Raw genomic sequence first — 11473 nt, forward strand, 5'->3', positions numbered from 1 at the left:
CTTTCACTTTTACTTGAGTAATTTTCTATGAAGGTATCTTTACTTTTACTCAAGAATGACAATTTGGTACTTTTTCCACCACTGCGAAAATGCTAATATATTGTAGGTTCCATTGACTTGCATTGAATTTGTGCCTCAAATGCCATACCTTGTCCATATACTGCTTACAGTGTAAGGAAACCAATATATAATTTGGGTGAACTATCCCCTGAACAGAATCTATCCATTAGATTGCATGTGTGTATCCTATTATTAAAACTTTCACATTGTTTTATTAAAGGTGCAATATGCAGAAAATGCTCCGCCATTTCCTGTTTGCAAAAATGTGAATAGTTCGCCTAATTTCATGTGACAAAACAAGCAAGTATAGTGTAGAGAATCATTGTGCCATCTAAACAGCTGTGAAATATATTTTCCATATCCAAAAATATTGTATTTTCAGCTGGTTGAAGCTGGTGTATAAAACCAACAGTAAAATAGCAAAAACGAAACTTTAGAAGGGGAAGCATAGGAATATCGCACACAGAACAGATATACCACTTCTTAGACTTGCTTTCAATGAGAATTGTATATCTATAACTCACAATTCTATGTGAATTTGGTCAAGTAGCCCAAAAAGTTACATATTGTGGCTTTAGAAAAAATGGGTTGGTCTTACTTAAAATAGAGGCTGAACATTGAAAATATTGGAGAGTCATGACTCATGTGTTAGTCAATTATCTTCGTAATCGAGCAAACCCACAACAAACCACTGAGCAACAAACGCACGAGCCTACAGAGAAGGTCATTATCAGCTCTACCGGTTGAACTAACCCGACTGTAACCAATCCTAGGTACTGTAATGGACGGCTTTGATTTAAATTCGTCAGAAAAGGCTGATGCTTCAGAGCTCCAAATGATGATCGCAATTGAACAACAGAAAGCGCAGTTTCAGGCCCAGGTAGGTAGCTTAGTTACATACATCAGAAGTTATGCTACGAAGTTAGCTACCGTTAGTTAGCTAGCTAGCGAAAGCTAGGTACATTAACTATTCTGAACTGTATCTTGCATTTGTTTTTTAAATTATAAAATCAAATGTGTTCTCAGAATGGACAAACCGAATTACGAGTTGATTACGGAATCTTATATTTCTTTTTTGAGACCTCCATATGGAAGTTGACTTAGCTGATTCATTGCTTCTTTTGAAGGTGCATACCTTCACAGATGTCTGCTGGGACAAGTGCATGGAGAGGAGCCCGAGTTCAAAAATGGATTCACGGACAGACTTGCCTCGTGAGCTGTGTTGACAGCTTCATTGACACTACCTTGTCTATAACCAACCGGTTCACGCAGATGGTGCAGAAGGGTGCCCATTGATGGGAGCTGGACTATGAAAAATAGGCTATAATGTTTTTATTTTGTAAGAGAACTGTGCATTATGTTTTCCCTTATGCATCGAACCCATAACAGCATTGCCTAAGATGATGATATGCCACAGTACAATTATTCAACAGGTAGGCCTAAATTGGACATGCTAGAGAATCAAAGTATTTGGTTGCAATACTGCTTTATTAAAATTAAAATAAAAAAATAGGCCCAAGAACTACACCTAGACAGCAGTGCTTCTCATAACATCTCTATAACATCTGTGTGACAACATCATTTGACATACATAGTTATTTTGTACAATACTGTAGGCTATTTAACAAAATGGCCATTTTAAAACAGTACACACAAAAATAACAGGTTAGAAAGGGGAAAAAGTATGAACATTGTGTCCTGAAGAGGACTTGTAAATAGGCCAGTAAACATTTTCAGTTCTGCTGAACATTTCGTCAACACTCCTCTCATCATGTTGTGCCATTCATATTGAGTAGAGAAGAACACATGAATACTACCGAATACATCATCAGACAGTACTAAAAATGTTTTATCAAAATAAATAGTTTTTGGTTTGGCCATTGGATTTCGTCATTTAGATTGTCAACATTCAGCCTCTCAAGCTATTCAAAATAAAATCGATGTGCCCAGGCCCCAGATGTCCTTCCAGGTTACTGATGTTCCTGGCTGCCCTTAGTGCAGATTTCATGGCAGTCTCAATCCAAGCGTGAGGTAGTGCCGTGTGCTCCCCAGCAAAGTGGACCCTGCTCTCATTCCTGAACAGGTCCGAGGCGTAGTCCGTCTGCTGGTAAGGTGTGTAAAGGGCAAAAGCCCCCAGGCTGAAGGGATCCAGCCCCCACTTCTTCACCAACCCTCCAGTGCAGAGAGAACTTATAGCCTTCCGATGGATCTTTACCAGCTCATCCTCGCTGACCCCCTGGAATAGAGTGGAGTCATCGGAACAGGTATAGAACGCAAGGAGAGCCCCCCCCCCAGCCGTGCCTGGGAAGCTGTGGCTAGGGTAGTAGATGAAACGAGAGGGGAGATCCGTGATGCTTTTCCCCCCTTTGATACCATCCTTTTCCCAGAATCTCTCGCTGAAGCTGAGGACCACCTTGGTGGAGCTGGCGTAGTGCACGGACCGCAGGGCCTCCATCTTCTGGGGTGACAGCGGGGGTTGGAAGTCCATGAAGAGGGTGGCCTTTGCTGTAGCTGTCACCAGGGCATAGTCTACTGTGAGGTTGGTCAGAGAGGATGGATCACGCCAGTCCTGGTAGGATACGGTCACAATGCTGCTGGTTTGACTGATGAGTCGGACCTTGGAGTTGAGAAGGATAGTGCAGTTGAGGGCCTGGTAAAATGCCCTCGGTAAATGGTCAAAACCACCAGTGATCTCGTAATAGCTGAAAAACAGAACATTCCACTACTTTAATACACTACTTAACAAACACTAGATGTAGGACGGGGTGTCTAATTTGATTGTATGTGCATAGTGGTGTTCTTACACAGTGTTGTCATTGATATCCGACTGAGTATACAGCATCTCAGTAAGTGATGTGTAGAAGAAGCTGTTCTCATTCAGGATATCTCCAATCATGCGCAGGGCACCACGACTCAGGTTCCCCTCCTTCACTAGATACTCCTGTCAGAAAACAACACTCATTAAAATGGCTGAATACAGATATTTAAATACATTTGTTCCCATTTCTAGTAAGGAAAGTGGCAAAGTGCATACCAATTTAGAGTCTGACAATAATCCTGCATCTTGTCTGATGGTTACCTATAAGCAACCAAGTGTTTTCTTACCTTGACTGAGCACGAGTCATATTTTCTCAACATGGCCTCGCAGCCAGCTGTCTTCATATCATCCCTTATCTACAACAAATCATTTGTATAAATCATTTGTTATAACTGTGTTATGTGACACATACCTGTATATAACAACATTTAACATATTACACAGTGTTACACCACAGGAGTCTGAACATGCTGACCAGACCGTGTGCGTGCGTCGCATGCGCCATCTAATTTAAACATTGGGTTATTTTACCTGAAATGCACAAGGTCCTCTACTCCGACAATTAATCCACAGATAAAAGGGTAAACAGAGTTCGTTTCTAGTAATCTCTCCTCCTTCAGGCTTCTTCTTTGGACTTTATATTGCGGTTGGCAACCAACTTTATGGTGCATTACCACCACCGACTGGAGTGTGGACCTCAGTTCATCTTTCAATCACCCACGTGGTATATGCTCCTAAAAACCAATGAGGAGATGGGAGAGGCGGGACTTGCAGCGCGTCAAGCGTCACAAATAGAACCAAGTTCTATTTTAGTGCCTGGCTACACAGATGTTCTTTGACGTACGAAAGCTGTGTGGGTGCAATGATTGAATAACGTGTGTACATTTATTTTGCAACGCGAATGGTGGGAGCCCCCCCTCCCTTTGCACACACCTTCCACAGGGCCAAGTCAAAGAGCTGACCAGCCAATTTTCCCCTTTCCTTGTCAGTCGAGAGATAGTTCAGCACGTCTGGGTTCTCTTTAACTCTGTACGTTTTCTGCAGCAACCTGTTCACATGGTAATATATGTTGATGTCATTCTGGATAAATGGATTCAGTCCAAGGCCCATTTTTGATGAAAATGATAAAAGAATTCTGTTGTATTAAAAATGCCATAGTTAACATTGTATTGATGGTTAAAGTACACTTGCTATCATTCTTATGCAACTCTATAGGACATGCACCTATATCTGATAATAATTCATTTGAGATAGGATACTTGACCTCTTTTGAACAATAACATGAAGACAGGGGATAAGAGGTAGCTACTTATTTCATTTGGTAGGACAATAGGCCTAACTCACTTGTGAAAGCTAGGGATCCTCATAGCTCCCAGCTCTGCATACCATCCCTCTCTTCTATTTATGTAGGTCTCCACCCATCCTCCAATTCGATCACTTGCCTCTATTAAAGTCACCTTGTCCAAAAAAACTAAAGCTATCAGTTTCCCCCTTTTGCACAGTAGGCCTATTATTAGTCATAACCAGATAATTACAATACTGACACTAAATTCCTTTCTCAGTATGTCAATCATAAGTCAATTAGCATATGTCAATGATATTAATTGTGTTAACATTGATACAGTAAATTATACAAAAGATACTGTACCTTGTGCCCTGTGTCCTCCAGAAACTTTGCTGCAGTCAGTCCAGCAATACCACCACCGATGATGCCAATATGATGAGGTGTCTTTGTGAAGGGAAGACCTCTGTCCACAATTTCAAGGAGTTCTGCATAGTCTGAATCTTGCAGGCACTCAAAAAGAGGATCCTCAATGTATCCATTGACACTGAAAACTATGATCACAACATAGCGACAGGAACTGGAAAGAGCAAAAGTAAATGTTTAATAGGCCTGTAGGCTTACAATATAAAAAAACATGTACAAATGTATTTTTAAAAGGACTACAGAGGGATTTGTTATTAAAGTAGATGCAACATACATGAATGGCATACAGTCTGCTGGGCTATTCTTATTTCCACCCCAAATCACAAAACTAGATCTAGAATGACTTTTAGAATGTTCCTGAACATTCCTTTTTTTACTTTCCAATGATTTGTAGGAATTCAACAACATGTTTTTACAAAAGCAGAATGTCACAAAAAATGTTGTACTGGAGAGAAGACCAAGGCGCAGCAGGAATGTGGATACTCATAGTTTTTTAATTCAAAAAAGGAGTAAAGCATCCACAGGCAAAAACAATACTCACGACGGCAACAGTGTAGCAGGCTCACAAACGCAGTGCTCACAAATAACTACCCACAACCCCAAAGAAAAACACACACTCCTATATAGGACTCCCAATCAAAGGCAACAACACACCTGCCTTCAATTGGGAGTCCAATTACACCAACACAACACTTAACACAAACAAACCCCCTGCCACATCCTGACCAAAACTGCTGGTCAGGACGTGACAGTACCCCCCCTTCAAGGTGCAGACCCCGGAATGCACCTAAAAGAAAAAACAAACCCCCAAACAACAAAAAATATCCCCCTAAACAATAAGGGAGGGAAGGGAGGGTGGCTGCCGTCAACGACGGCACTGTGCTACACCCTCCCTCCCCAACCCACCTATCCTGGAGGTGGCTCAGGTGCAGGACGTGGACCTCGCTCCACCTTCGGCGTCGCCCACTTCGGTGGCGCCGATAGCTGCGCCGGGCAGACGGGCCACTCGGGCTGACCCTGGCAGACGGACCACTCTGGCTGGGCCGGAGGACAGGCGGGCCACTCTGGCTGGGCCGGAGGACAGGCGGGCCACTCTGGCTGGACAGGCGGGCCACTCTGGCTGGGCCGGAGGACAGGCGGGCCACTCTGGCTGAGCCGGAGGACAGGCGGGCCACTCGGACTGGCCCGGAGGACAGGCGGGCCACTCGGACTGGCCCGGAGGACAGGCGTGCCACTCGGGCTGGGCCGGAGGGCAGGCGGGCCACTCGGGCTGGGCCGGAGGGCAGGCGGGCCACTCGGGCTGGGCCGGAGGGCAGGCGGGCCACTCGGGCTGGGCCGGAGGGCAGGCGGGCCACTCGGGCTGGGCCGGAGGGCAGGCGGGCCGCTCTGACAGCTCCGGAGGGCAGTCGGGCCGCTCTGGCAGCTCCGGAGGGCAGTCGGGCCGCTCTGGCAGCTCCGGAGGGCAGTCGGGCCGCTCTGGCAGCTCCGGCGGGCAGTCGGGCCGCTCTGGCAGCTCCGGCGGGCAGTCGGGCCGCTCTGGCAGCTCCGGGCAGTCGGGCCACTCTGGCAGCTCCGGGCAGTCGGGCCACTCTGGTGACTCTTGACTGGCGAGGCTGGGCTGACGCACTAGACGCCTGATGCGTGGGGCTGGTACTGGACTTGCCAGCCTGGAGACACGCACCTCCATGCTAGTGCGTCTAGCGGGAAACACCAAACCGTAGAGGCGCACTGGCGGTCTTGAGCGCAGGGTTGGCATCACCCCTTCTGGCTCGATGCCTACTTCGCCCTGGCACATGCAGGGCGCTGGTACTGTGCCTACCGGCCTGAAAATCCCAGGCCTCACCACAGCCCCAACCCCAAAGCACGGGACCTGTCCAGTCTGCCCTACAAGGGTATTGGGGCTGCCTCTCGGGTTCTACCTGCCTCCCAGGCAGGTTGTCACAGTGGACCCACAACTGCGCCCATGTCCAGTCAATCCTTTCCTCCAATACTTCCAGCGACCAGGAATCCATCTCCTCCCGAGCACGCTGCTTCCAATAGTCTTCCTTGACTTCCCTCTGTCCTCTTCTCCGCTGCTTGGTCTTTTTGTGGTGGGTAGTTCTGTCACAAAAAATTTCGTACTGGAGAGAAGACCAAGGCGCAGCGGGAATGTGGATACTCATAGTTTTTTAATTCAAAAAAGGAGTAAAGCATCCACAGGCAAAAACAATAAACAATACTCACAACGGCAACAGTGTAGCAGGCTCACAAACGCAGTGCTCACAAATAACTACCCACAACCCCAAAGAAAAACACACACTCCTATATAGGACTCCCAATCAAAGGCAACTCAACACACCTGCCTTCAATTGGGAGTCCAATGACACCAACACAACACTTAACACAAACAAACCCCCTGCCACATCCTGAACAAAACTAACACAATTACGCCCTCTGCTGGTCAGGACGTGACACAGAAGTTATTGTTTTGCAATTATACATAGATAATCACATTTTTATTTGTATTTGCATTGCCCCATAAGGTGACACAATACTTGTTATTTTGATTGTAGGGTCAATGTATGTCTGGACTCCCTGAAACAATGCATTTTTACAAATTCTTCAAATAAACAAAAATATAGGCTATGAACTTTGACCACAAGTCAATTTGTCATTATAACTAAGCTAAAGTAAGATGTGTTTAATAAAAAGGAAAATACTTACCCTATGTGGCGTTGTGCAAATATTGTATCATCTTGACTCCTAAGGCCAGAGTCCTTGCTTTCCCTTTTCTGGTGATGCTGACGCCCACCGGAGAAATAGAAACCTAAAGCGAAACGTGGAGGCAAGTACTGTAGCCTAGGTAATGTGATTGACTTTGTTTTACTAATATTATATATGTTATATAATATTGAACCCCACCTCACCAATTTAAGTTACACATTTGTTTTCGTTGCTCATTAAATGAAGAACATTAACATTAATTTGCGAATCATACATATCATGACGACTTACCTTAAAACACCTATATATGAATAAATCATTAGGCCTACACACTTAAACTGAGATACAGGTAGACTACCTTCATTGGGACCACTCACCTTCATCATAGAAACTTCTCAAAAGCGATATGCATAAATGAAACAAATATCTCTGAGCTACAGTGGGGGAAAAAAGTATTTGATCCCCTGCTGATTTTGTACGTTTGCCCACTTACAAAGAAATTATCAGTCTATAATTTTAATAGTAGGTTTATTTGAACAGTGAGAGACAGAATAACAACAAAAAAATCCAGAAAAAAACGCATGTCAAAAACGTTATAAAATGATTTGCATTTTAATGAGGGAAATAAGTATTTGACCCCTCTGCAAAACATGACTTAGTACTTGGTGGCAAAACCCTTGTTGGCAATCACAGAGGTCAGACGTTTCTTGTAGTTGGCCACCAGCTTTGCACACATCTCAGGAGGGATTTTGTCCTACTCCTCTTTGCAGATCTTCTCCAAGTCATTAAGGTTTCGAGGCTGATGTTTGGCAACTCGAACCTTCAGCTCCCTCCACAGATTTTCTATGGGATTAAGGTCTGGAGACTGGCTAGGTCACTCCAGGACCTTAATGTGTTTCTTCTTGAGCCACTCCTTTGTTGCCTTGGCCGGGTGTTTTGGGTCATTGTCATGCTGGAATACCCATCCACGACCCATTTTCAATGCCTTGGCTGAGGGAAGGAGGTTCTCACCCAAGATTTGACGGTACATGGCCCCGTCCATCGTCCCTTTGATGCGGCGAAGTTGTCCTGTCCCCTTAGCAGAAAAACACCCCCAAAGCATAATGTTTCCACCTCCATGTTTGACGGTGGAGATGGTGTTCTTGGAGTCATAGGCAGCATTCCTCCTCCAAACACGGCGAGTTGAGTTGATGTCAAAGAGCTCCATTTTGGTCTCATCTGACAACAACACTTTCACCAGTTGTCCTCTGAGTCATTCAAATGTTCATTGGCAAACTTCAGACGGCATGTATATGTATTCTTGAGCAGGGGGACCTTGTGGGTGCTGCAGGATTTCAGTCCTTCATGGCGTAGTGTGTTACCAATTGTTTTCTTGGTGACTATGGTCCCAGCTCCCTTGAGATCATTGACAAGATCCTCCCGTGTAGTTCTGGGCTGATTCCTCACCGCTCTCATGATCATTGCAACTCCACGAGGTGAGATCTTGCATGGAGCCCCAGGCCGAGGGATATTGACAGTTCTTTTGTGTTTCTTCCATTTGCGAATAATCGCACCAAATGTTGTCACCTTCTCACCAAGCTGCTTGGCGATGGTCTTGTAGCCCATTCCAGCCTTGTGTAGGTCTACAATCTTGTCCCTGACATCCTTGGAGAGCTCTTTGGTCTTGGCCATGGTGGAGAGTTTGGAATCTGATTGATTGATTGCTTCTGTGGACAGGTGTCTTTTTTACAGGTAACAAGCTGCGGTTAGGAGCACTCCCTTTAAGAGTGTGCTCCTAATCTCAGCTCGTTACCTGTATAAAAGGCACCTGGGAGCCAGAAATCCTTCTGATTGAGAGGTGGTCAAATACTTATTTCCCTCATTAAAATGCAAATCAATTTATAACATTTCTGACATGCGTTTTTTGCGCTGTTAGTCCTGGTCAAAAGTAGTGTACTACCAAAAACAAAAAAAGGTGTCATTTGGGATGGGTAAAAGTAGTGTACTACAAAGGGAAAAGGGTATCATTTGGAATGTAACCCTAAAACTTTGACGTTCACCTGGCTTTTATTGTATTGGGTGTTGTAGACAGATTGGCATTTGAGCCTTGTTAAAGCTAGAATACTTAATTGAAGCAATAACAAAGCGAACCCCGCATCTGTTTTAGTAAAAAGCGACGGCGAAATATAACCACTCTCAAAGGTATTAAGATCACTTTATTGGTAAATTGCACACAAGTTCCAACCGAAATTTGACTTCCGCTTTTAACCTAACCCCTCCGAAAGACACACATACAGGTTTTAGAGAGGTGCGGGGGGCTGCTACCGTGGGAACCGGGAAGCTGTTGTTGCCTTGGTCAAGGGTACAACGGCAGGCAATGGCATCTAGGATTTGATACCAGCAACCCTCCAGTTGTCAACTCACTTCCCACAATATTTTTCCCGTCGGTATGGATGCAAAGACTGACCATCCATTATATCAAAATTATAGTTTTAATATGTTTTGAGGCTATACAGGGTTTATTTACATTTACATTGTTTATAAACATTTCAGTATAACAAGCTTATATTTGGGGTTTTGATAGGGTACAATAATTGAACTAAGCGCGTTAGGCCTTTATAAGTTATATTCTTCAAGAATCAATGCGTTTATATCCTGTGGTGTAAAGTTAAGTAAAAATACTTTAAAGTACTATTTAAGTAGTTTATGGGGGTATCTGTACTTTACTATTTCTATTTTTGACTACTTTTACTTCACTACATTCCTATAAAAAATAATGCCCTTTTTACTCCATACATTTTCCATGACACCCAAAAGTACTTGTTACATTTTGAAAGGATCCAAGTCCAATTCATACACTTATCAAGAGAAAATCCCTGGTCATCCTTACTGCCTCTGATCTGGTGGACTCACTAAACACAAATTAATGCTTTGTTTGTAAATTATATCTTAGTGTTGAAGTGTACCCCTGGCTATCCACCTATATATATATTTGATCACTTGCCTACTAGGTGACTTCCACATATATATATATATATATATATATATATATATATATATACATATATATATATATATATATATATATATATATATATATATATATATATATATATATATATATCAGGCGCAGGAGAGCAAAAACTGTGTTTACAACGGAGCAGTTTAATAATAAAAACCACCGGAAACAGAACAAACAATCAATGGGTACAAAACCCATCGCACACCAGATAAACGTGCACATGCACTTACAATAAACAATTCCGGACAAGGACATGGGGGGGAACAGAGGGTTAAATACACAACATGTAATGATGGAATTGAAACCAGGTGTGTGGGAAGACAAGACAAAATAAATGGAATATGAAAAGTGGATCAATGATGGCTAGAAGACCGGCGACGCTGCTCAGATAGCTGATGTTTAAAGCTAGTAAGGGAGATATAAGTCTCCAGCTTCAGCGATTTTTGCAATTCGTTCCAGTCACTGGCAGCAGAGAACTGGAAGGAAAGGCGGCCAAAGGAGGTGTTGGCTTTGGGGATAACCAGTGAGATATACCTGCTGGAGCGCGTGCTACGGGTGGGTGTTGTTATCGTGACCAGTGAGCTGAGATAAGTTGGAGCTTTACCTAGCATAGACTTATAGATGACCTGGAGCCAGTGTGTCTGGCGACGAATATGTAGCGAGGGCCAGCCGACTAGAGTATACAGGTCGCAGTGGTGTTTGGTATAAGGGGCTTTGGTAACAAAACGGATGGCACTGTGATAGACTGCATCCAGTTGGCTGAGTAGAGTGTTGGAAGCTATTTTGTAGATGACATCGCCGAAGTCGAGGATCGGTAGGATAGTCAGTTTTACTAGGGTAAGTTTGGCGGCGTGAGTGAAGGAGGCTTTGTTGCGAAATAGAAAGCCGATTCTAGATTTGATTTTGGATTGGAGATGTTTAATATGAGTCTGGAAGGAGAGTTTACAGTCTAGCCAGACACCTAGGTATTTGTAGTTGTCCACATATTCTAGGTCAGAACCGTCCAGGGTAGTGATGCTAGTCGGGCGGGCGGGTGCGGGCAGGGAACGGTTGAAAAGCATGCATTTGGTTTTACTAGCGTTTAAGAGCCGTTGGAGGCCACGGAAGGAGTGTTGTACAGCATTGAAGCTCGTTTGGAGAAAAGAGTCGGCCCGAGAATTGAACCCTGTGGTACCCCCATAGA

The 11473-nt window shown here is 44.1% G+C and overlaps 2 protein-coding genes and 1 pseudogene across 2 annotated transcripts; 1 reads left to right on the forward strand and 2 right to left on the reverse strand.

Moving 5' to 3' along the window:
- Positions 1-720: 720 nt before the first annotated feature.
- LOC145862432 (mitochondrial import inner membrane translocase subunit Tim8 A) lies at positions 721-1938 on the forward strand. Its single transcript, XM_082966566.1, has 2 exons — positions 721-940; positions 1204-1938. Exons 1-2 carry the CDS (start codon positions 842-844, stop codon positions 1354-1356), a joined length of 252 nt encoding a protein of 83 aa, XP_082822692.1. The 5' UTR covers positions 721-841; the 3' UTR covers positions 1357-1938.
- LOC106580948 (L-amino-acid oxidase-like) lies at positions 1530-3988 on the reverse strand. Its single transcript, XM_082966097.1, has 4 exons — positions 3812-3988; positions 3166-3234; positions 2865-3001; positions 1530-2762 (listed from the first exon to the last, which is right to left on the reverse strand). The coding sequence occupies exons 1-4, from the start codon at positions 3986-3988 to the stop codon at positions 1970-1972; spliced, it is 1176 nt and encodes a 391-aa protein (XP_082822223.1). The 3' UTR covers positions 1530-1969.
- Positions 3989-4218: 230 nt separating this feature from the next.
- LOC145862374 (L-amino-acid oxidase pseudogene) lies at positions 4219-9742 on the reverse strand (annotated as a pseudogene).
- Between the last annotated feature and the right edge of the window lie 1731 nt (positions 9743-11473).

The sequence above is a fragment of the Salmo salar genome, chromosome 20 (assembly GCF_965601325.2).
Source record: "Salmo salar chromosome 20, fSalSal1, whole genome shotgun sequence".
In the NCBI taxonomy this organism is placed as follows: domain Eukaryota; kingdom Metazoa; phylum Chordata; class Actinopteri; order Salmoniformes; family Salmonidae; genus Salmo; species Salmo salar.

Bases quoted from the DNA above. Each gene is read 5' to 3' on its own strand.
- LOC145862432 (XM_082966566.1), top strand. From the start codon at position 842: ATGGACGGCTTTGATTTAAATTCGTCAGAAAAGGCTGATGCTTCAGAG. The intron at 941-1,203 runs GTAGGTAGCTTA...ATACCTTCACAG, and splicing joins AAGCGCAGTTTCAGGCCCAG to ATGTCTGCTGGGACAAGTGC.
- LOC106580948 (XM_082966097.1), bottom strand. From the start codon at position 3,988: ATGGGCCTTGGACTGAATCCATTTATCCAGAATGACATCAACATATAT. The intron at 3,235-3,811 runs GTGTGTGCAAAG...GATTTGTTGTAG, and splicing joins TTGACTTGGCCCTGTGGAAG to ATAAGGGATGATATGAAGAC. The intron at 2,763-2,864 runs GTAAGAACACCA...TCTGTTTTTCAG, and splicing joins GATATCAATGACAACACTGT to CTATTACGAGATCACTGGTG.